The following is a 24,011-nucleotide window of genomic DNA, read 5'->3' as shown; positions in this document are numbered from 1 at the left end:
TTACAGACCAGTCCCTTCCCAGGTAGCCTGACAGTGCTTGCGATACAAAGTATTAAATTACCCTAGAAGGAAAACCTGAAACGACACAATCATTTTAAAGTATAGGAAAGTAAGAAAAGTAAATTATGTCTGCAATAACTTATATGCCGAATGGTATATTGACCACACGCCCATGGTATTATCGTTGGGCCTCACTGCAGCAACAGCCGTGGTCGCGGGATTTCTGATGTTTTAGATAAGAGAGGGAAACGCCCCCAAGTGGCCTCGGAATGTGAGAAGCTACATCCTGCTCTTGTTTTGTTTCCGATGGAAGAGGAGTGTCTCCTATGCTCTTGAGTACAACCATGTAGATGCGCCAGAGGTGCATATGATGAATGGATCTACGCTGATCTACCCAGAACCCTCGGTTATTGCTCTTCGCGCTGTGGAAGTTGTTGATTCAATGTTGAAGCACGTTGAAATATGAATGGAGTAGCTTGCCCCACCCAGAATCCTACCGGAAAGAAGTGATTTATTCAGCCAGGAAACCAGGAGTGGGGAATGTCAATTGAAAATATCATTCCTACAGGTTAACTATGATTGTTAGTTATGATTTCTCAATGGTATATCTTACCAAGATTCCTCGGAAGCATGGTTTAAAAGCGTGACAGCTAGCTGCCCATTCAAAACTGGTCCTCATGACAGGGGAAAAATTCCTTTATAATCCCTGGTAGAATGCTGAAGTAAGACTTAGATTTAATATTAACTACTATGCGCCTAACTGTGTGCAGAAAGCTTAGCCAACGTGCCAAGTTCTCGTGGTACACGTGGCCAACATGGGACACTGGCCCGTGACATCAATCTTCTTCGTATACACGCGGAAGATATTGATTGCTGGTTCTCAAGAACCATGGCAGCTATCCAACTGCAAAATTTGATCAAGTTTGCGAGAAACACACTAAACTGTACTATAATATACAGCATCTTATTCTTGCCATATTCTTCAACCCCTTGATAGAGGTAGTTGTTTTTGGTGTGTTAAAAAAGGCATATGGTACGTGTGACGGAGTCTGCCCAAGCACCGTAAGTATATACCATCCGTCGTGTCAGATAGTTTCCTCAAGCAATCCGTCTCCGCCCTGCCAGTCCTCTCTAAGGCGTCCCGACCAAGGGTGCTTAGGGTACTTGCCGAGTAGATCCGTCTAGAAGATCAGGTCTCTTGAATTAGTCAAGAGATGCTCCCCTGTGGGTTGGTTGCTTGATGACCTGGGCAGCCACGTGACTCATTTAGTGCTTATCCTGCCGCCGATATTCCGTGCCCGGGTATTCCATTGCTGGCGTGATACCAAGTCGATTGGTCATAAGTTACTGAAAATCCCTGTCGAAGCGTGTAGCCAAGTAATGCTTAGTGACAACACGCTGGGAACGATCATTGACCGACACGACAATCGCCATGTCATCAACTCTAGACCCTCGTATTCAGAGCCAAGGAAGGTGGATCCGGGAGGAATTATAGTTGGCCGGTGAGATATAGGGCATTCGGACGTATCCCGAGGTAGGAGCATAATATTGTAAATCATGTTTACCCCATGGTTCTTGCGCTTGAGGCTAGGAGAAGGAGCCCGAGTCAGCTTCACCTGATCGACCCACTAGTGAGGAGTGAGATCTGCGTCAGCTTACGTGGGGGACAAAAAAATAATCAGCACTAGACATTTTAAGCGAATAAAAACGGTGATGGTGGGCGAGATCCATGAGACAAACACGAGGACATTTTAGCCTTACCAGGGGTTGTCTCGGAGTACAGTTGCCGTGAAGTGTCCGTCGTGGGAGGAGATGAATACAGCTGAGTCCTGAGGAGTGGGTAGAAAGTCGCATGAATCTCTCTTCATCGTCCCTTTAGTTTGTGAAGATTCCTTAGAAAATTACGGTATTATATAACGGCTCCTTGGGACGCTCAAATCCGATACAGCGATTGACATGACACGGTAAAGAAGGGTCTGAAGAATCTGATCCTTAGGCACTAAATAATATAGGAACTAGCGCGGTTACAGGTACTGGGGGCGAGAAACGATGGATGTGTGTTGCGTGTTCTAAGGGAAAGTTATTTTCGACTTTAAACTGAATTTAGGCAAAGGTGGGCTTTTAAGGAGACACAGGGCTGTCACTAAACTTCACTAACTAGTTCACTAATTATACTGATATGTGATGACATATAGAGTCGATAAGCGATAGGCTTAGCCGCCGGGCGCTAATAAATTGGGTGGTGTGTGACTGACTGTGTGATGTATTTAGGCCACCACGTTCTTCGCTCACTTCAAATCATCTTGTTGTCTTGTTTTCTCTTGGGACTCTTGTCCAAACTTGGCATTTCACCTTATTCCAGCCTTAACTCTCTGCTGTCTCCACACGGGACAGGGACAGGGACAATCCCTTCTCTTCTATTTACGTACCAACTGTTGGTGCGTGCCTTGGCATTTCCCCGCCTGTCCATCCACCAACTTGATCATCTTCATCTTCTTCTTCATCATCCCCACTTGGTGGTAGGTAGAACCGCCATCATGGTCTACTGTGGTCGTCCTTCGACCAGTTGTAATAATTGTCGCGCCAAGAAGAGAAGAGTAAGTCATTGACTGTTTGCGCCTCTGGACAAATGACATTCTGGCTCACCTTTGTCTACAAAAAGTGCGACAAAGCAGTCCCAGAATGCGGCCAATGTTGGCGCACAGGTCAGAAATGCCCCGGGTACAGAGATCCCTCCAGCCTCATCTTTCGCGATGAGAGCACCCAAGTCATCAACCGAGCTCGCTCAAAAGTCACCAAGAGGACTTTGACACCGACGACAACTCCTTCAACCGACCGTCTCTCCGTAGAGCGCACAGTCCCACCACCACAGCTACAGCCACAACCACAGCCACAGAACCAACAACAACAAAAACAACTGCAACTGCAAGAACGACTACAACTACAACAACAATTACAAAACACCTCCGCACCGGCCTATCACGCTAGCCGCCCGTCCGATGTAGTCGTCGACGAGACCATGCTGGACATGACCGACTTTGATGTCGGAGTCGGGATGTTCGCCGGCGGCAGCTTCATGCCCGAATTGATGAACTTCAACGACCCTTTCAACCCGGACGAGACGGCGCTCTTCTCCCTGCCGGTACTAGGCGACCGTCCTGCATCCGTGTCTGGGCGTCGTTCCCGCGTCGGCGCTTCTAGTGTAGGCGGCGACGATGTGGCGGCTCTCGATCAGTTCCCTGATGATGGCAGCAACCGCGACAACAACAACTTCACCAGCAGTCAACCCGAGGCCATACCGCGTCCCTTCTCCTTGCCTCTCGTCGTCATCGGTCTCGATTTCTTTCTCTCTCACTATGTCGTTCGGCAGTCCGGTCCCTCCTCTGGCTTCTTCAACTACGTTCCGACCATGATGGCTCAAGACGACGGCGGCAATGACATGCTCGAGGGGGCCATTCTGGCTCTCGGCTTCAGTGGGCTCGCTCGCACCACGAGCCAGGCCGACCTGTTGACCCGATCCATGATGATGTATACCCGCACTATGGAGCGTGTCAATCTCGCCCTCGCCGACCCCCAGGCCGCCCGTCGCGACAGCACCATCGTCTCCGTCCTCGTCCTCGCCCTCTACGAGTTCAGCAGGGCCTCGATCGACGGCTGGAAGCACCACATTGAGGGTGCCACTTCGCTCCTCAACCTGCGCGGCCGCTCCCAGTTCTCCACCTCGACAGGCCTGCATATCTTCAAGGATGTCTTCTCCCACCTTCTCACCCTCTGCCTGCGCTCCGGCTCCCCCATGCCCTCAAATCTACGCATGTTGCGCATCGAGGCTGCCAACGCCATGAGCGTCTCGGATCCCTACTGGGTCGCCTGCAGCGGCATGGTCGAGCTTCTGGATCTCTATCAGCACATTTCCCCGGGCGGCTACTCGTTCTTTCCCAACCCTACCGGCGCTGCTACTACCACCTCCTCATCCGCTGTCGCCGCCCCTTCCGAATCCTCCAACTCCCCCTCTACTACTTCCGGTTCTTCCCCCGCCTCTACCACCTCCACGCTCTCCGGTCCTCTCAAGGGTGCCAACATCTCCATCGAGCATCTCGAGCGCTACCTCTCACAGGCGCTCGAGATTGACTACCGCCTCGAGAGCACCTTCTCCAAGTGCCCTTCCGAGTGGCAGTTCACCGCCAAATCCAACTCCTCCAGCAACAGCTACGATGCGACGCGCCTCCAGCCCGACGTCATCCACATCTACCATGATGTCTGGATCGCCGACGTCTGGAACGGCATGCGCACCTGCCGCATCCTCGCCAACCACGCCATCAGCCACCTCCTCCTCCGCGGCGCCAACACCGACAGCAACTGGTTCTTCGTCAACAACTACGCCGAACGCCTGCACCAGGCCACCCAGACCATCGTCCGCCTGCGCGACGAGATGCTCGCCTCCGTGCCCCAACTCATGGGCGACGCCACCTCCCCAGCGCAGGATCTACAGCTGCAGCTTCAGCAGAAGCAGCCGCAGCAGCAACAACAGCAGCACGAGCGCTCCAACACGAACCCCCCCGGCTCAGCTATCGGCGGCTACTTCGCCTGCTGGGTTCTCCTCACCGTGGGTTGCATGCACAACCTCAGCCACGAGACCCGAGCGTGGGCTGCCACCCAATTACGCCGAATCAGCTGCCAAGCAGGTCTTGCGCAGGCCGAAGATTTCGCCAATTTTGTTCAAACCAGCAATCTCCGTCCACCGTTGAGTGGATAGTAATGGAAAGCATCTCTCGATTTCAAATGTACATATTTGTTTTATACGGCGATAGACGGGGCATACAGAGCATACGGCGTACATATAGGGGGTTACACAGGTATATAATATCCTTTCATTTTCACAATTCAAAAGTTTATTCAAAACCAAAACACCCTCATCTTGAAGAGTTTTTCAAGTAACTATTTGTGCGAAATGTCCAAGTCTAGTAAGACGTAGACTCGCCGCTTGTTGGGGAGTTGCAATTCTGCACGAGTTACTGAAAGAAAAAGAAATAAATACAATGAACAGATAAACAGATAAAGAAAGAAAGAAGAGAGAAAAGTTAGGAATAACACAAGGTGTCCAAGGGCCCACAAGAGGAAACGGTGGCTGCACTAGGGGAATTCTGATAGCGAATTGAATTGAAGATGAAGCAGGGTAGTTGATAGTTCGCAAGTATGACAAATTGGCACGATGAAGAGAAAACAACAAGAAGGAGGGCTATCATCAACAAACATAATAAATAAATAAATTATGAAAAGAAAAGACAAAACAGTCACTCCCCCAAAGACAAACATAAAAACCAAATTCCTAAATATATATATACAGGACACTTATAAAGGGATAGAATCGTCCCAGCTCACCACTCATTATATAAGATTACCGTTGACTTCCCTCGACAAGTCTCACAGGGTCAAACTCTCCATCAGGGTTGTGCAAGATCTGCTCAAGCGCTTGGTCCAAGGTCAACAGCAACCCCTGGGCCCACTCCTGAGTCATGAACTCGTAGCCCGGCCAGTGGTTATTATACGTGCAGCGGAGGCGGAACTTCTCATCCTCGCTATTACGCCCGGGCCAAAGCTCCATCAAGATCGGGTAGCCGTGGTTGGTCTCCTTCCAGGGAGCCTGCAGGTTCTCCTCGCGGGTGAACCCGGGCAAGGTTTCCATGCCGGTGATCTTGGGCAGCCCGCTGGCGTCGACATCGACCGCCTCATCCTCCTCCTTGGGGTAGGCCTGCAGGATGATAGTGTTGTCGAAGCGGCGCGTCAACTTGGCAAAGTCGATAGTGGGACAGGGCATCTCCGAGTACTCCAGAGAGTCGACGTACTGCGTGAACAGCTCCTGGCAGATCTCGCGGTGCGTGCGCTTCTTGGGTCCCCCGCCTTTCTCCTCTTCACCCTTGTTGTACACATCGGAGAAGACGATGCGTGTGGGGAAGACGTCGAGCATCAGGGCCACGCAGCGGAGGGCCTCGGGGCTGTGGCGGCCGTGGAAGACGCTGCCAAATTGCACGTCGAGGTTGGTGGCCGCGGAAGGCTCCTCCTCCTGGCCAGCGCTCTTGTTGGTCTTGATGAGAGTCTGCGCCAGTGTCATGGCCCAGGCACCTTGAAGAATGGCCATGGGCGAGGGGAACTTGGCGATCCTGCTGAAGGCAAAGAGCTCGTTCAGGCTCATGGAAGACTCGAGGATCTCGCATGCGGTGTCCTGGGTGGTGCGGATCGACGTGAACTGTCCGGGAACCGCCGCATCCCCCTTGAGCAGCACCGTCTGGCCAGCCTTGAAGGGAGCCACACCGGCGAGACGCTTCATCCAGTACATGCTGGTAGCGAGCCAGTCGGTCTTGTAGTGCTTTTCGACGGGGTGTCGCATGCCGACCGCGGGCAGGTTGCTGGGAGGAACGCCCTCGTACGCCTGGGCGAACGAGCGGCGCAGGAAGTCGAAACTCATACCGTCGTAGATGAGGTGGAAGAGGGAGAAGATGAGGACGTGGTGCTTGTTGTCGGCCGAGCGCACGACCTGGACAACGGCGCCGGGGCGGTCCAGACGGATGTACTCCTCGGCACTGCGCTGAGCGTTGCCGATGGTCTGCTCCCAGAGGCTATCTGGGCTGGGGTCGTACTCGTGCACGACGCTGTGGACCATAGGCAGCTGGGCACGGGGATGCGCAGGGTTGAGGATGCACTGGGCGTAGGGGCTCAGGGGGTGCTCGACCTGCACCCAGACGGTGCGGAAGGCGTCGTGGCGCTTTGTGACGTCGACGATGGCCTGCTCCAGGCGAACGGGGTCGAGCTCATCGGGCACACGGTAGACAAAGTGCTCGATGCAGGGCTTGGTGATGTTCATCTCCTTGGCCTCCTCGATGAAGACGAGCATGCGGGTCTGGACACCGGTGGCGGGCAGAACCTCCTCGATGTCCTCGCTGGCGATACCGAGCGACTTGACGCACTGCGGACGGGCAACATAGTTGAAGTGTCGCAGCTTGGTGGCCAGCGACATGGTCAGCAACTCCTCCTCGTCCTCAATCTCAATGGCCTCGTCCTCGTCCTCACCGGCGTCCTGGTCCAGCTTGTCCTGGGATGAATCGTTCAGCGACTCGCCAACCTTCTTGGCCAGGTCTGCAACCACAGGGTGGGCAAACACGTCACGCAGGAGGATCGTTGCATTCAGGCGCTGGTTGATGCGCGCGGCAACACGCGGGGCCATGAGTGAGTGGCCACCCAGGTCGAAGAAGTTGTCGGTGATGCCGACGGCATCGACGTTGAGCACACTGGAGAGCTCCTCGCACACAGCACGCTCCAGGTCTGTACGCGGCTCTACAATCTGGCGTGAGCTTTTGGTCGCCTTAGCGAACACGCTCGCCAGTTTGGCCAGCTGCTTGCGGTCCACCTTGCCGTTGGCGTTGATGGGCATCTTGTCCAGCACGGCGATGCGTGCTGGAATCATGTACTTGGGGAGCGAGGCCTGCAGGGCCATCTTGAGCCGAGTCTCGACCACCTGGGCCTCTTGACGACGCAGGGGACTATTGGTCAGAGACTCGGTGGACCGGCCCTCGTGCTCAGTCGGGAAGCGGAACAAGGGGCGTAGACCCTCGACGCGGTGAAAGACGGCGTCCAGGCCGCCGCGAAGGGAATACTGGCGCGCCCAGCTGAGCTCGACTTTAAAGCCAGCCTGTTCCGCCAGCTCAGCCAGGTCCCAAGCTGACAGGGCTGGGCAGCGCTCGGCAGCCTCACGCTGGGACGAGAGCCAGTCGGCTCCCTCCTCGATCTCGTCGTCCAGCGAGTCGACGATGTGGCGCTCGAGAATGGTCTTGCTGTAGGGCACGTTGCTCACGGCAATTGTGGAGGCGGCCGAGGACGCCTGCAGGAGGCCTAACAAGCCCGCACGATCCAGCCGCTTGGCCTTGAAATCGACCCAGGCGTCCTCGCTGATCTCCTGAATCGTCTTGGGCTGACCGGCCTGGCGCTTGTGGATGACGGCCGCGAAACGGTAGCAGCTCAGCTCGTTGGTGGCCTTCATGCGCTTGGGAAGAATCTCGACATGCTCGACAATCCCTGGCAGGCGGCTCATCAAGTTAGTGAAATAGGCCGGGTCGGCGAGGAACTCCTCCTCCTCCGCCGCCTTCTTCGCTAGCTCGCGTCGCACTGCTTCCTTGGTGGCAGAGGAGCCTAGTTGGTGCAGGGCCCTGGTCGTGCAGAAGTCGCGGTAGAGGGCCCAGGAGCGCACGTCGCCAAAGTAGATGCGCTCCACGCCGTCAATGGCCAGCAACTTGTCCACTACCGAGGAGAGGTACTCTTGCGTGGGGAAGTACTGGGCCACCGAGTTAATCACCACCAGGTCTGGGTGGTTAAGCGCGCCCAGAGAGTCGACGTCGATGGCGGTGCCGACGCGCACGTCGACCTTGTCAGCCAGGGCAGGTCTTGCCTGGGCCATCTTGTTGACGAATGCAGCGGCCGACGCAGACGGGTCAAGCCCGACATAGCTGCTCAGGTTGTCGATGAGATTGAACAAGATCATACCCGTACCAGTTCCGAGCTCGAGGACATTGCGTGGATGTCCGCCATTGCGTTTCATGTGGTGGATGGTGTCATCCAGCCACTCGTTCATTTCGGCGGTGTCAATGAGTTCGCCATCATACATGGACTTCCAACCCATAAAGTCTCTCCCGACCTGGGTGGTGTCGATGGTGTTGATGTCGGCATAGGTGCCAGTCTCGAACAGATCCCGCCAAGACTCGACCTGGTTCTCGAGTCGGCTGTCGTCGCCGGCGGCGTCCTTCTGGTCCTGAGAGTCCTGCTGAGCAGCGGCATCCGCGATATCGCCTTGAACCGTGACAAAGCTCACAAGCTCCGCCGGCTCGCCCTCGGGTTGGTACGCCAGAGTTACGGCATCGCTGACAAACTCGCTGCGCAGAAGAGCATGCTCGATCTCGGGCAGCTCAATGCGATGACCACGGATCTTGACCTGGAAATCCATCCGGCCAAAGAACTCGATCATGCCGTCCGAAGGGCGGTGGCGCACCCGGTCACCGGTGCGGTAGGCGCGGACCGACTCGCCGTTGATGGCCACATGAACGAAGCGGTCCTTGTTGAGCTCCGCGTCGGTGTATCCACGGGCGAGGCCGTCGCCCGTGACGATGAGCTCACCCATAACGCCCGGCGGCACGAGGCGCTGCTCCGGGTCCATGATGAAGGCGCCCGAGTTGCTGATGGCCACGCCGATGGGCATGCCGTTGACACATTTCTCGTGGGCCGGGACCTTGTAGATGGTGCTGAAGGTGGTGTTCTCGGTGGGACCGTAGGCGTTGACGAGGTCACCCTTGATGATGCCCTTGGCCTGGGCCGCATCGCGTGGGTCGAGGCGGTCTCCGGCCACGATGAGTAGTTCCAGGTCGGAGAGAGCCGATGGCGCGCTGACAAGGCACTGCTTGAGGAAGGCAGGCGTGAGCATGCAGGACTGCACGGCCTCGCGATGCAGCACCCGCCCCAAAGTGACCGGGTCGACGACCGTCATGTAGTCAATGCAGACCACCCTGCCGCCGTTGAGCAGCGCGGCGTAGATCTCCCACGTCGCGATGTCAAAGGCCAGGTTGGCCACGTGCGCAATGATGCCACTTGACTGGGTCTTGGAGGCCACGTTGGTCTCGCGCACCAGGCGCACGATGCCGCGGTGCTCCACTTGGACCCCCTTGGGTTTGCCCGTTGACCCGGAGGTGAATATGACGTATGCGAGGCTAGTAGCCGTAGGCGTCGGCAGAGTGCCAGTGAAGCGCTGGCCTTGCTCGTCCTCCAGGACCTGCGCAATGTGGCGGAAGCTGACGCCCTGGAGCTGCAGAGTGGGCGGCGTGACGCCGGCGCCGAGAAGGACGAGCTTGTCTCCCTGGACCGCGGAGAGGATGCTCTCGAGGCGGCCACCGGGAATGTTGATGTCGAGAGGCACATAGGCCAGATTGGCCTTGAGAATGGCCAACAGAGCCACGATGGTCTCGCAGGACCGCGGCGCCAGCACCGCGACCATGGTCTCTGGGGCGAGCCCGCGCTGGACTAGCCAGTGGGCGAGCTGGTCCGATTGCCGGTCCAGCTCCGCGTATGTGAGCTGCGAAGACGAGTATGCGTTCTTGACGGCCACGGCGTTGGGGCTGAGAGAGACCTGTCTCCGGAAGAGCTCGACGACACTGGAGTCGCGCGGGTAATCGGTGCGCACAATATCTGTGAGGCCCATCTCGGCTAGTGCTGAAAGACCCTGGGTGAGAGGCAGTGTCGAGACGAGGGCCTCGGGGGTCTTGAGGCCCCGGGCGAGGACCTCAGTGAAGACGGACGCGACGAAGCGCATGGACGAAGCTTCGAACCGATCATCCGAGAAGATGATGTGACCGCTCATGCGCTGAGCCTCCTCCTGGATGAGATGGAATTCAATGTCAAACTTGGACGTGGCTACCGTCACCCCGTCAAGCCGAGGGCTGTTGGCATCTTCTGACGAGTGAACTGCAAATGTCGTCCGAACGAGCGGGTTACGGGGGCGCAGCTCGGAGACGATCTTCTGGAAGGGGACACCCTGGTTGCAGAGGGCGGTGCTGTTGGTTTGGTGGATGCGCTGAACGAGAGCATGAAACGAGTCCTCTAACTCGACGGTGGTGCGAAGACATAGGAGGTTGGTGTTGCTGGGGATGGGAGTGCCAATGGTGGCATCGTCGACCCCGGTGAGGCGGTAATGCGTCGCCCTGAACGCGGCGAGGAGCACCACAAAGGGTGTGGTTTGGTGTGTCTGGCAGAAGGCCTGGAGCTCCTGGTAAAGTTGATCATCGAGGGCGAAGTGGTGGACCTGCGCCTTGCCAGAGATGGTTGACCGGGGCTTGTCGCAGAGCAGCTCGGCAGGCTGGCTTCCCTCGAGCTGCTCCAGCCAATACGCGAGATGACGCTGCTCAACCTCGGCCATTGTGATAGATTTTGAAGGAACGAGAAGGCCAGGGAGATGGAAGGCCGAGATGATGAATCTTCAAAACATGGTTCCACCCCCACCACGCAGACCTCCCGTCTTGTCGTCTTTTATATAGACGGAATGCCATCACGGTTGTCAGCAATGTTCGTGGCTAGATTGAAGGATTGCTACAAGTAGAAACAAGACCCCAGCTCCTGATCCTTCAGACTGACATTGTCTGGATGTAGTAACGATCTTGAAGAGTGCTCCAAAGTGTTGGATAATGGAGGTCCCTGACAGTCGACAGTATCACGTAAGATAATAGGCTTGTTTACACCGACCACGCGTAAAGTAGGCTGTTTCCAAGGAAGGGACATTGCACGTGATGTGTACTAGAATCATCCCGAATGGGGTTAGTGGGCAGTGGGCAATGCTTCAACCGTCAAGCCTTAAAGGGAGGAATACAAACGAGAATTGGTTGGTTGAGGCCAGGATTGGGAAATGTTACCCAAAACGGACAGCTCGGAGTGCGGCAAAGCCTAAAAATGACAGGGGAACTAGTCCACTAGTCCCAACTAGGACTAAACTGCCAACTAGTAGCCGGTAGATCTACTATTCCTAATACGGTATGCTCGATGTTATACTATTCAGGTGTTCCCCATAGGGAGATTCCCGCGAGCCCTACAAGTTGTCATTCAATGCCTTGTTCGTCTGTCTTTGGGTTCAAAGTACACAGCCCGAAGGCACTGCAATCTTTTCATCATCTTGCCACCTGCTCCCACCAGGGGAGACCGCTCTCTTATTTTACCCCCTGGACTTTCATTTATATGATCCTGGAATCGTTCTCCAAGGCAAGAGCTGGTATTCGAATAACCTCCCAACGCTCCCCCCTATATCCTTCCTACTTGTTTCTATCAGATAATTCAAGTTTCCCAGACTTGTAATTCAGATTGCACATCAATCGGACATCAGCAAGACACCTGCCCCACCATATTCGCCCGCTCCGGCCCCTCATCGATCCAAGATGACGTTCACCTATGAAGATGGTATCGCATTGTTGCAGCTCATCGCCTTCGTGCCCTGCCTCTTCCTCGCTATCCTTCTGTGTTACCAGCAAGGAATGAAGGCCGTGGCAGCATGTTGGCGATTCCTCATTATTCTCGCCTGTCTCCGCATCATCGGCGCCATATGCCAGCTCATCACCATCACGGACGACTCGATCGATGTGATCACCACCAAAATCACATGCGACTTGTTGGGCATCGCTCCCCTAACCCTGGCGGCTGTAGGTTTGCTGCAAAGAGTGTAAGTCTTATGCCGCCATGCGGGAAACTCGGAGACTGAAACTGACTCCGACATGTCTTGTTTCTTCAGAAACGAGTCAATCAACAAGATCTCCAAATGGGTCTTCATCTTTGTCAGCATCGTCAGCTTGGTCGGTCTGGCCCTTGGTATTGCCGGCGCGATCAAGGCCCTCGACAGCTACACCATCCCTCCCATGCTTCAAGCCGCCTTGGGCATGTTCGTCGGCTGCTTGGGTCTTCTGCTGGCCATCCTGGGGTACCTGACCATGTTCCGCAACGAGATGCCGCGCAACGAGAAGATCATCCTGTACTCCGTCTACGCCTGTGCGCCTCTGCTCATCGTGCGCACCATCTACGGCTGCTTGGGGGACTACACCAACATCGAACGATTCAACCTGTTTGAGCCCAACCCTACCGTCAATCTCTGCATGGGCGTGCTCGAGGAGATCTTTCTGATGATTATCTGTCTGGCGGTTGGCTTTTACTGCCCCCCGCCCAAGGAGCCTCAACCCGGTAAGTTTGTCGTCATTTAGATGATGAATCCACGCTGACAATGTTTAGATGCTGCCGACACGACGACTTCGGACGAGACTACCAACATTGTGGAGAAACGCTCCTCCTCCCCCCGCAGCGATACTCGACCTGACACCGTCGACACCGAGAACAAGGAGAAAATGGCCGAGGAGGGACGCATGGGGACCCCGCTTGCCGAGGCTATGTAAAGTCCTGACTGTTCTTTCAGCGTCTATAACCTTGCACCGTCTCGGGTGCTCTTTCGTTGTAATGATGAACTGTGGGATTGGCCCTACTGCAAGTCCAGATAGTTGGCGATTTCTTTTACTCGTCTTTCTTTGGTATGTTTTTAGCGTTAAGTACCCGTCCATTTGATACAAGCTTCGAGAACTAGATAGAATATTAGCAATTGCTAAGTACCAAATAGCCCTTCTAGGAATGTTTCCATCTCTCTTTTCTTCGAATCTATTTGAAATGACAATGATCCTTGGCATGAAGTGAGCAAAGTGGAGGTGATCTTCATCACTGTTGAATCGCAAGGCCCAGAAGAGGCTCAATGGTCGGACATACAGCAGGTGCCGCATTGTCTCAAGTTGCAAAATACATTAACACCATGACATATCCCATCGAGCACTCCGTCAACTGACCTGAGAATATATGTGACCTCGACATTCCACATATGGGTCATGCTGCACTGAATTCCTTGGCATATGAATTTACTTCAAGCGAATAGTTACATATAATGGATTACTAGCGTACTACATTAATAATACCACAGTCCTATGGCTCAAACCAGGGTAGTTCTCGTCTTTACTCCCAGACTCGAAGGTACACTCCGTATGGCTGACTTTCCAGGGTTCGACCTCGATATCTGGGCATCGATTAAGCAGGAGCTTAATAATACAAATTTCAAGAGTTTTCTGATCCTTTAGATGCAGCTCTGGTATGCCGATATGAACGAGCTACTCGAGTAGTACTACCCAACAAGGGAACCTCACGTCCCCACACTGACAGGGATATATTGACAGCATGGGATGCAAATATTCATTATCCCTTGAAAGGGCAAGTTGGCTTATAGAGGATTTGGGCCATATGCATGCGCGATAAGACATCAGGAGCATATTATACGAGCAGCTATACCCAAAATTTCAATAAAAGCATATTTCCGCCCCCATCAGACAGGGTCAAATCTCTTGGCGCAATTTAGGCCGAGTTAATGTCAGCCAATGAACTTCCAACATATGCAAGACATGCTAAGAACCCTAGTACGTCAGTCCTTCAGCCTGCAGTATACTCCGCAACAGGCAACAGATGCGTCGTCACTACTAGCAATGATGAAGCGCCTTTTCGAATGGATGCAATCTGACAATGCGATAATGACGCGGTCAGGTTGCGGCCTAGATTTCTTACAATTGATGGTAAAAAATAATCTCCCTTAACGAAGACCGACACAATATAAAACATAAATAAGTAGCAGTGATACCTGCAGTTCCTGACTCTATTTTCACCCATCATCAACCATCTTATTTTCATTTTGACGACCTACAACCTACTGTATTGTATAGTAACAATGGCTGGCCCTGTCCCTAAACCAAAGTGCCTCCTGGGCTTCCATCAAGTCTTATCACCTACTGGTGGTATCAAAGTGTCTCCGCTATGCCTGGGCACGATGAACTTTGGAACAACCTGGTCAGTCTATCCTCCCAGCTACAATTAAAGCAATGCTCCCTAACACCCCGCAGGGAACCATACATGGGCGAATGCAGCAAGGAGGAATCCTTCGCAATAATGGATACCTTTTATGACCACGGTGGAAACTTCATCGACACGTACGTTCAAGCATCATATACGGGCGCTGTGGACGAGCGACAGACTCATGATCTCTAGTGCCAATGTATACCAGGACGGACAATCCGAACAATGGATAGGAGAATGGATGAAGCAACGCGGAAATCGAGATCAGATGGTGTGCGTACATCACCCAATTCCTAGCTTTCAATATGTCTTGACTGGTATTGACACTCAACAGCATCGCAAACAAATACACAACCGGCTTCCGTCGTACCCACGTATCCACTAAGCCCATCCAATCGAACTTTGTCGGAAACTCCGTCAAATCCATGAACCTATCTGTCAAAAACAGTCTCGAACAGCTCCAAACGGACTACATTGACATTCTCTATGTGCACTGGTGGGATTTCACCACCAGCGTGGAGGAAGTCATGCATGGTCTGAACGCACTCGTCTTGGCTGGGAAGGTTCTCTATCTGGGTGTCTCTGGTACGCCGGCTTGGTTGGTCGTCAAGGCCAATGCCTACGCACGCGCCAATGGACTCAGACCGTTCTCTGTCTACCAAGGGAAGTGGAATGCCGGGTTCAGGGATATAGAAAGCGAGATTGTGCCCATGTGTCGCGACCAGGGGATGGCAATCGCGCCTTTTGCAGTGCTAGGCCAGGCGAAGTTCAGACCCGCAGAGCAGCGCACCGCGGAGTATAAGGGTTCTGGACGAGCGGCGCTCCGGACTGACGAGGATGACAAGGTTTCTGATGTGTTGGAGGCGGTTGCTAAGCGGAATGAGACATCTCTTTATGCTGTTGTGAGTTTTACCCTACATATACCTACTTTCTGTACCACGTATTTAGACAGTTGCACTGACATATCTCTTTAGGCTCTCGCATGGGTCCGCTTTAAGACACCGTACGTCTTCCCCATTGTCGGTCAACGCAGCGTAGCACACATGAAAGCCAACATTGAAGCACTGAGCCTCGACCTGTCCAAGGAGGATATGGATGAGATTGACAAGGCCATTGAGTTCAATCCTGCCTTTCCGCTCGACTACCTCCTCGCGGACAGATTTAGTACCGCGTTCACTGCAGCAGATGTTCAATTGACGCAGTGGACGGCTCATATCGATGCTCCGACTCCTGTCATGCCGGTGAGACCGCGCAAGGATCTCTGAATGATATAGGGCATTGTTGTGCATGTTTATTCACTGTTGGTGCTATGAGAGGATAATAGAATCAGGGGAATGAAGGTCACTGAAAAGCTCATGAACTCAATCACGGCATGGAAAGGTCAATCAAGCTGAATATTGGATTGTATAGACAAATTTCAGATTTAGTGGCTTACATAGCATTTAGTTCCCAGATATATGTTTTCCGCATCTGAGAAGATACATTTAGAGCATATAGTACCCCCCTCGGGAAGCATCTACGGGAACTGATATATGATCACATCGCAATCTGCTCAAAAGCTCCTTTCTCTAGCGACAAAACTCTCGAGCTTTCCTACCATACAGACTCCTCCTCCTGTCTTTCCTAGCCGGTGGGAGGCTATAAGCCCCTCATTTTTGTTCACCACGTTAGAATATGTTGAATATCACGCCGATATCTCTAATCAGACTCATCTCGGTGAGATTTCAAGACTGATCCTTCGAAGACTCTATGTACAGCCAACCCTTTTGCACACACAATTCATTGTGAACTGTTGGGCTGTGCCTTTCACTGTTACCAGCTACGCCCAATATGGCAGTCAGTATTAACTGAAAGCCCACATGCCCCGAAAAAAAAAATTTTTTTCATGGTCAACCCTTGGTCCCAAAAGCTCTTCCTTCCTTCTTTCCCTCTTCCTTTCCTTCTCTCCCAGGTCATTCTGTGTAGGTTCATCTGCCAGCTCAACCGTCAACATGTCTAACAAAGAAGACGCAAGCGGTTCCAAGAATCTCAACAGCTCTGAGCTGCTTAAGAAAATCGACAAGCTACGAGAGAAAAACATCGGAAAACATGTTCCTCTTCCGCAGGTAAGAGACCCCTGCCACCTCTAAAAGCGTCCACGAAAGACACTAATCTTCATGAAGTTGGTTGTCGTTGGGGACCAGAGTTCAGGAAAGTCCTCTCTACTGGCAAGCCTCACCAAGATTCCATTTCCTCGTGATTTGGAACTCTGTACGCGATATGCCACGCAGATAACCTCCCGTCGTGAAGACGATTGCTCGGTTGAGATCTCCATTATCCCTGCTGTGGACGCATCCGTGGAGCACAGGGCAAAGGTACAAAGGTTTAAGAAGACCCTTAAAGGCACTGAAGATTTTCGCTTGGAATTCCCCACAATTCTAAAGGAGGTTCGTCTCGTCCAGCGTGTGCTTTTGCTATTGTCAGGCAAATGCTAACCTATCGACAGGTCGACGTACTTATGGGAATTCGTACCGACCTTTCGTCTAAGGAAGGATCGGTCTTCAGCAAAGATGTGCTCCAGATCGAGCTATGCGGGCCTGAAGAGGACTACCTGACCGTCATAGATGTGCCGGGGATCTTCAGGGACCCGACGGATGGCGTCACGACCGACAGTGATATCGAACTGGTTCGGGATATGGTCAAGAACTATATCAAAGATGCCCGCACTGTGATACTGGCTGTGCTTCCCAGCAATGTCGACCTTGCTACCCAGGAGATCCTCAAGCTGGCCAAAGATTATGATGAAAACGGAGAGCGTACGCTTGGTGTACTGACCAAACCCGATTTGGTGATTGAGCAAAGCGCCAAGGCAGCTTTGTGCTCACTGGTCCTGGGATTCAAGAGACCGCTGACACTGGAATACCATTTGGTCAGAAACCAGGGCGTAGATAAAGACACTTCTTTGGATGGTGAGAAAGGAGAGCGAATGTTTGCCAGCCAGCCTTGGAGTTCCTTGCCGAAAGACCGTATTGGCATCCAGGCCTTACGATACCGGCTAGGAGAACTCTTGAGCGAGGTCACCGAGCGCGAATTCCCCGAATTGCGCAAAGATATCAAGAATCAGATTGATTCCTGCCAACAAGATCTGGACCATCTGGGCCCTGCACGTCAAACCGAACAGGAACAGCGTGCTTTTTTGAGTGGTATAGCTCGTCAGTTTCAGAGTTTCGTACGAGCTGCACGCGATGCCAATTATACGGAAAATGAAGCATTCGGGGAGAGTAATTCCAGGCTTCTGACACATATCGTCGGTCTCTCTGAGATTTTCAGCTCGAAATTTCAGACTGAAGCACATTTTTTCCCCTTTGATTGCCCTGTCTCAGGGACGGACAACGATGAAGGAGACGTCAGGGGCCAAGAGACTACTAACAACGCTAGCAAAGCTATTGAGCCCAAATATCTTGACCCTGATGACTTCCCGGAGCTGGAGCAGATCGTTAGCCGCGTGTCGGGCTTTGAAGACCCTAATGAAGATGGCATCAAAGCTTGGATCAAAGAGCTCTATCTCAGTTCTCGAGGGCTTGACTTGGGAACTTTTGGAAGCAATATTCTCTCCAGAGCTTTCAAGGAACAGACCACCAAATGGGAAGCTATGACACGGGAGCACGTGAGTAATGCCATCATGGTGGTTCATCGTTTCCTGAGTACCGCATTGGGAAAGATCTGTGGAAGCAAACAGCTCTACAGCAAGATTTGGCCCAGCATCCTCGATGAACTTCTGAAAAGATACCAAATGGCCATGTCCCAGGCGCTCTATCTTTTGTCGGTTGAGAGAAATCGCCGGCCATATACCCTGAACAATTATTTTAGCCAGACCCTCCAGAAGCTGCGCACCGCACGTGTGGCTATGGCATTAGAAGGGAATGCCCGAGGCGAAATTCAAATAGACAACAAGGGCTATACTACTTATTTGGACAACAAGATAGTAGATCTGGAAGCTGTCAAGAAAGCCACCAGTAATCAGGGCAATCTGAAATACATCACCGAGGAAATCCACGACATCCTGTGGTCATACTACCAAGTCGCGCGCGAAAGGTTTGTGGATAATGTTCACATGCAAGCAATCGAGCATTGTCTTCTGACTGGTCCTGAGAGCCCCCTTGAAGTTTTCAGCCAGGATTGGGTTATCAATCTGGATGCAGACCAGCTGGGAGCAATCGCGGGCGAATCGCAAGCGATCAAAGCCCGGCGGACCAGCCTGAGGAACAAGATGGAGGATTTGAAGTCTGCTTTGCAGACCTTGAAGTTTTGAGACTTTTGGTGTTCTGTCATGCTACCAGTCTTGATCTATGTGAAATAATATGCAGTGATAGCAATAGTAATCGTAATCATAACAATATGACTTGATAGTGCTATTCTGACCTAATGATGCACAACATACTCCGTAGAAAGGGGCGTAACTAACTATGCGGATCGATGGAAGAGGAGGAAGAGGAATGAACCGAGAGCCGGAGAAGGTGCGTCATAAGCCGAAGGCGGTGAAATGCCCCTCCCGGTGAGAAAAGTGAACTTCACCAAGACGATTCCACCAGACCATCAGAACCAATCTGTCTATCAGCAAAAGACCGAATCTGCCTATTGCTTTTGTCGCTGCATGCTAATCATTTGTGGGTGCTAATCTGTTGGGGAAAAGCTAATCCCTCAGCTTCACAGGTGGCGGGCTGGAATTTCACCAGTTGCGATACTCATCTCACCCCGTGCTCCGAAGTACCCGGCATATGTCAGAATACACCAAAACACAAATACTTCGATCTTTCTCCTGATTTCGCTCGAATTCTCTGTCGTCGATCGCCTGTCTCCTGGCTGCAATAAGCAGGTTGCTTTTGCAGAAAGCAGTCGTGGTTCCGACATCCTTTCCGTTGTTGACCTTCCCGCATCCAGCCTTTGTCGTCCCCTCCCCCGCTTCGCCTAAACAGATGCAATAGAAAGAACCGCTTGAACGCATTGATAGAAGACAACAATTGATTGGATTTTCTGCATATAAAATTAGTTGCATATCAGTGAAAGATTTCTCTACCTTCCAGTATGACGTCCGCTCCGACGCCAGAGATGACGCCTGCCGAGGCCGAGTCGGTCTACTTCAACAACTACCCCCCGCCCAAAGCCCTCCCGAGGCATGAAGCCCTCGCTCGAGCTTTCGTCGATTACCACGTCCAAGCGAACCGACGCCTTGTCCTGGTGACATCCGGGGGCACCACAGTTCCTCTTGGTTCGTGGGATGGTTCGTGCACCCGAGAAAAGATGTTCTGACCGATGTACAGAGAACCAGACCGTTCGCTTCATTGACAATTTCAGCGCGGGCACCCGGGGTGCTGTGTCGGCAGAATACTTTCTTCAGGAGGGATATGCAGTAATATTCCTACATCGGCAGTTCAGTCTGTTGCCGTATTCGCGGCATTACAGCCACTCCACAAATTGCTTTCTGGATTTCATGGATGAGGAGGAGCCGGTGCCTGATGCCACAGAGACCAGCGCGTCGGATCACCGGCCGATCAAGGTGCGCAGTGAGTACCAGGACCAAATGCGGGATGTCTTGCGAAAGTATCGCTATGCGAAGCGCAACAACCTCCTCCTCCTACTCCCGTTTACCACGATCTCGGAGTACCTGTTCGAACTACGGTCGCTGGCCCAGCTAATGAAGCCATTGGGTCCCAATGCGCTGTTCTACCTGGCCGCTGCCGTCAGCGATTTTTTCATTCCCAGCGACCGCATGTCAGAGCACAAGATCCAGTCATCAGAGCTGCCGGACAATCTGGGCAAGGACCAGGCAGTTGGCTCGTCGGACATTTACACGGGCGGGATCGAGCCGCAGCCCCCGTCGCGTAGTAAAAAATTGATCATTGATCTCGACCCGGTGCCCAAGTTCCTACATCGGTTGGTAAATGGGTGGGCGCCGGATGGCAGTATGATTGTGTCGTTCAAACTTGAGACGGACCCCAACCTGCTCGTATACAAGGCGCAGACGGCGCTCCAGCGGTATGCGCACCATCTAGTGATTGGAAACTTGTTGACCACGCGCAAATGGGAGGTGGTGTTCGTGACCCCGGAACCCCCACACGAGCGCTGGATCCGAGTGCCGAAGTCGCGGCGCAGCAAGAGCATTTCTGGCAGCGAGGCGCAGGTTGGTCTGGCGGAGGCCAAGCGGGCGGGCGAGTCCACAAAGGCAGAAACCGGTGGGGGCGGGCAGAGTCAGCGACCGTTGGAAGATGAGGCCAGCTCGGCTGAGGGAGTGGAGATCGAAAGTCTGATCATCCCTGAGCTGGTCAAATTGCATTCGAACAAGATTGCTAAACACAACGCCCAGTCTTAGACAGGACGGCCGAGGATTTTGGGTCGAGACGCGAAGGATGGCGTGCGAGAAGACTCGGACAGTTTCAAGTGTGTGTTTCTGGAAGCATGACGAATGCAGCTAAACCTGAGGCAGGAGGGTCTATCCAGATAGATTAATAGGGGTCCTTCACTTTTTTCTACTGTGTAAGAAGCAGGTTCCTGTATAGTTAATTAACTCGTTAGCGTATGGGATGAATCAGTTACCGTGTCTCAACCACCAGATGATGGTTAAGATGGAACAGTAGTTAGTGCTGCTGTCAGATTTAAACAGTTCATCCGCCCAAGGGGCCAAAATCACGGGTGTGGTGAACCAAACACACACATTCCGGCCCCTGCCTTCTCTCTCTTTTTTTTCCCTCGTGTCTCCTTAACTATCCATTGTGGTATCTCCCATGCTCATCCCTCCTCCTCCTCCTCCCCCCTTGAACGTCAGAAACAGCATTATGATGTGATGGATCGACCGGGATTTTGATTTTGATTCTCTCGCGGGATCCGCAACACGCACAAATCATGAAGCAACCTCGGAAGTTCTCAACTTCTGACAGCTTCACCGGCTGACTGACGGGTCGTCAGGGGCGGGTTTCAGGTTTGCAGCTCCTCAGCAATCCATGGTTAGGCGCCGCGAAGACCCCCAAACTAAGCGATGGATCAAGCTCCATTCTCCAGTCAGACGGTGCCATTCCGATGCTAACGCGTCATCGACAGCTTAGGAGCCCTCCAGATCGCCAGCCAGCGTGGGCCGATCTTCGCCCGTCTACGTGCCTTCCTACGTCGCCATCCCCACGCCCTTCTGGTGTGTCGGAGGTACTGAACAACAATAATAACCATAACGTGCCTGGTGTCGATCTCGGGGATTTGCTTCCTCGATCTCTTCCCCTGTTGCTCTTCCTCCTTTCTCTCCTCTCCTCTCCTCTCCTCTAATTCCCTCCACCGCCAGGGGACTCCGATCCCTTTTGTCTCAGCCTCCTCCGTTCCTGCTCGTCCCCAGGAATTTCCCCGCCGGCGAATAACACCCCGACTACACTTCAGCCGAAATATTTGCATCATTGGCGCACAGTGACAACAAAAGATGCATTGACACCTTGTATCAGTTTGGAGGATTGGTCGATAATTATTTCTTTTTTGCTTTGTTTCAAGTCTCTATTGCATTCAGCGTCTCGGTCCCGCTCCGCTGCAGGTCGGCCACCGCTTCCATCCCATCCAATTCGAAATCCCCCCTCACCGCGTGCTTCTGCGACAATGGCAATCCGTCGATTTCGTCGCATCACCATCCTCTCCTCCCTTTTGGGTGTATTTCTCCTCTACCACTTTCTCTCCGTCCGCCCGGAGCTCTACACCCGCAGCGTCAGCCAGCTCCGCACGCCGCAGAGCGCTCCAGATGAACCTCCCGAATGCCCCTCTCTCGAGGGGATCGAAGACGTCTTGGTGATCATGAAGACAGGTGTCACCGAAGCCCTCGATAAAGTCCCCATTCACTTTCGAACAACCCTGCGCTGCGTGCCGAACTACATCATCTTCTCGGATTTCGAAGAAGAAATCGAAGGCGTCAAAATCCATGATGCTCTCCGCACCATGGACAGCACGGTCCGAGATACCGTTGCCGATTTCAACCTATACAACCGCCTCCGCGAACAAGGTCGCGCCGGTCTCGAATCGGCCGACTTCGCCGATGAAGCCAACTCCAACATCGGCAAGCCTAACAACCCGGGCTGGAAGCTCGACAAATGGAAATTCCTCCCTATGGTGCAACAGGCCCTCGATTATAAAGACAACGCCAAATGGTATGTCTTCATGGAGGCAGATACCTACTTCTCGTGGCCGACACTCCTTGAATGGCTCTCGCATCTTGATCCAAAAGAACCCCACTACATCGGCACTGAGACCCAGATCGCCGACGTCATCTTTGCGCATGGCGGTTCCGGCTTCGTTGTCTCGAACCCAGCCATGCAACTCGCCTCCAACGAGTACGCAAGCCGCACCATAGAATTGAACGAATACACCGACTGGCACTGGGCGGGCGACTGTGTCCTGGGCAAGGTTCTCGCAGATGCCGGTGTTCCCTTGCGCTACTCGTGGCCGATCCTCCAGAACTCCAACATCGGAGAATTGGACGAATTCGCCAAGGGATTTTACCGCAAGCCATGGTGTTTCCCTGCAGTAGCCTTCCACCACCTGACGTCTCGCGAGATTCAGGATCTCTACGAGTTCGAGAAACGCCGACGTCGAGAGGTGAGCCCATCCGATACCCCTGTAAATCACAATACTCCTGCTAACACAGAACCTCCCCACTTCCAGACCGACAACCATGTCCTCCTCCACCGCGACGTTTTCAAAGAACTCATCTACCCCGAACTCTCCAACGTCCGCGACAGCTGGGACAACCTCTCCGACCAAGAACACCCCACCATCACCACCTTCCACGAATGCCAAGTCCTCTGCTCCAGCTCGCGAAGCTGCGCGCAATTCGTCATTCGCGACGGCATCTGCTTCACGGGCGAAACGCCCCGACTAGGAGTCAAGAACCCGACAGCCCGATCTGGCTGGATTCTGAGCACAGTCGAGCACATGATGGAAAACGCACCGCGGTGTCCTCATCCTGATTTTGGACTTTAAACGTGCCTCCATTCATTCTTCTTCCTCTTCCCCACCTTGAATTTCGCGGGACGAATACTCCGTTTACCCTTTCATTTTTCCAAAGAAAGAAACCAAACACAAGAAATCAGAGATACCTGATGTATAACTACGGGATTGATTGATCAGTTTGCTGCGAGCTTAGTAGCATGCATCGCATTGGCATACATCAAACGTATGCTGAAATGGCGTTTTGGGAGAGGAGTAGTCGGCGGGATTCTTGTCTTGAGCATCTACATGTTTTCTTTTTCTTCACCCCTTGCATCAATACCACGGCGTCTGGGACTGTCGGTACTTTCTTTCTTTATTTTTTTTTTTCTTTCTCTTTTTCTTATATGCCCGCTTTTTCCTACTTACACTTGACTTGTCAAGTGTTCGTGTCAGCGGTTTAAGCCAGCTTGTCATGGGCATCTAGCTAGACAAAATTAAAAAGATCATGAGATTAAGCTGGTCGTGGCTCGTAGGTAACAAACTTTGGTCTTTGGCAGAGTAGGTACATGCTTCAGTGGTTTACTGGTATAACATGATCGTGAAAGCACTCGTGTTTATTCGAGCTGGCTACTTTTGAA

General features: G+C 52.9%; 8 protein-coding genes across 8 annotated transcripts; 7 read left to right on the top strand and 1 right to left on the bottom strand.

Moving 5' to 3' along the window:
* Nucleotides 1–2,662: 2,662 nt before the first annotated feature.
* On the top strand, nt 2,663–4,900 carry ASPBRDRAFT_37831 (uncharacterized protein). Its single transcript, XM_067623806.1, has one exon. It carries the CDS (start codon nt 3,020–3,022, stop codon nt 4,751–4,753), a length of 1,734 nt encoding a protein of 577 aa, XP_067482780.1. The 5' UTR covers nt 2,663–3,019; the 3' UTR covers nt 4,754–4,900.
* A 226-nt stretch (nt 4,901–5,126) lies between these two features.
* Nucleotides 5,127–11,382, bottom strand: ASPBRDRAFT_372853 (uncharacterized protein). Its single transcript, XM_067623696.1, has one exon. It carries the CDS (start codon nt 10,946–10,948, stop codon nt 5,396–5,398), a length of 5,553 nt encoding a protein of 1,850 aa, XP_067482779.1. The 5' UTR covers nt 10,949–11,382; the 3' UTR covers nt 5,127–5,395.
* Nucleotides 11,383–11,954: 572 nt separating this feature from the next.
* Nucleotides 11,955–12,956, top strand: ASPBRDRAFT_115830 (uncharacterized protein; the record flags this gene model as incomplete). The annotated part of the gene is made up of 3 exons (XM_067616929.1): nt 11,955–12,235; nt 12,305–12,747; nt 12,796–12,956. 3 exons carry the CDS (start codon nt 11,955–11,957, stop codon nt 12,954–12,956), a joined length of 885 nt encoding a protein of 294 aa, XP_067482778.1.
* A 1,361-nt stretch (nt 12,957–14,317) lies between these two features.
* Nucleotides 14,318–15,707, top strand: ASPBRDRAFT_116369 (uncharacterized protein; the record flags this gene model as incomplete). Its single annotated transcript, XM_067616971.1, has 5 exons — nt 14,318–14,436; nt 14,490–14,576; nt 14,635–14,715; nt 14,777–15,344; nt 15,417–15,707. The coding sequence occupies 5 exons, from the start codon at nt 14,318–14,320 to the stop codon at nt 15,705–15,707; spliced, it is 1,146 nt and encodes a 381-aa protein (XP_067482777.1).
* A 649-nt stretch (nt 15,708–16,356) lies between these two features.
* Nucleotides 16,357–18,733, top strand: ASPBRDRAFT_168520 (uncharacterized protein; the record flags this gene model as incomplete). Its single annotated transcript, XM_067619645.1, has 4 exons — nt 16,357–16,547; nt 16,605–16,796; nt 16,928–17,093; nt 17,139–18,733. The coding sequence occupies exons 1-4, from the start codon at nt 16,434–16,436 to the stop codon at nt 18,731–18,733; spliced, it is 2,067 nt and encodes a 688-aa protein (XP_067482776.1). The 5' UTR covers nt 16,357–16,433.
* A 773-nt stretch (nt 18,734–19,506) lies between these two features.
* ASPBRDRAFT_117292 (phosphopantothenate--cysteine ligase CAB2) lies at nt 19,507–20,791 on the top strand (the record flags this gene model as incomplete). The annotated part of the gene is made up of 2 exons (XM_067617074.1): nt 19,507–19,690; nt 19,743–20,791. 2 exons carry the CDS (start codon nt 19,507–19,509, stop codon nt 20,789–20,791), a joined length of 1,233 nt encoding a protein of 410 aa, XP_067482775.1.
* Nucleotides 20,792–22,050: 1,259 nt separating this feature from the next.
* ASPBRDRAFT_117355 (glycosyltransferase family 31 protein) lies at nt 22,051–23,424 on the top strand (the record flags this gene model as incomplete). Its single annotated transcript, XM_067617085.1, has 2 exons — nt 22,051–23,040; nt 23,107–23,424. 2 exons carry the CDS (start codon nt 22,051–22,053, stop codon nt 23,422–23,424), a joined length of 1,308 nt encoding a protein of 435 aa, XP_067482774.1.
* An 83-nt stretch (nt 23,425–23,507) lies between these two features.
* ASPBRDRAFT_372711 (uncharacterized protein) lies at nt 23,508–23,893 on the top strand. Its single transcript, XM_067623691.1, has one exon. The coding sequence runs from the start codon at nt 23,592–23,594 to the stop codon at nt 23,832–23,834; it is 243 nt and encodes an 80-aa protein (XP_067482773.1). The 5' UTR covers nt 23,508–23,591; the 3' UTR covers nt 23,835–23,893.
* The last annotated feature ends 118 nt before the right edge of the window (nt 23,894–24,011 follow it).

Source organism: Aspergillus brasiliensis, assembly GCF_001889945.1.
Source record: "Aspergillus brasiliensis CBS 101740 unplaced genomic scaffold ASPBRscaffold_2, whole genome shotgun sequence".
Classification (NCBI taxonomy): Eukaryota; Fungi; Ascomycota; class Eurotiomycetes; order Eurotiales; family Aspergillaceae; genus Aspergillus; species Aspergillus brasiliensis.
The sequence above is the reverse complement of the archived record's forward strand: the minus strand, read 5'-3'. Positions and strand labels throughout refer to the sequence as shown.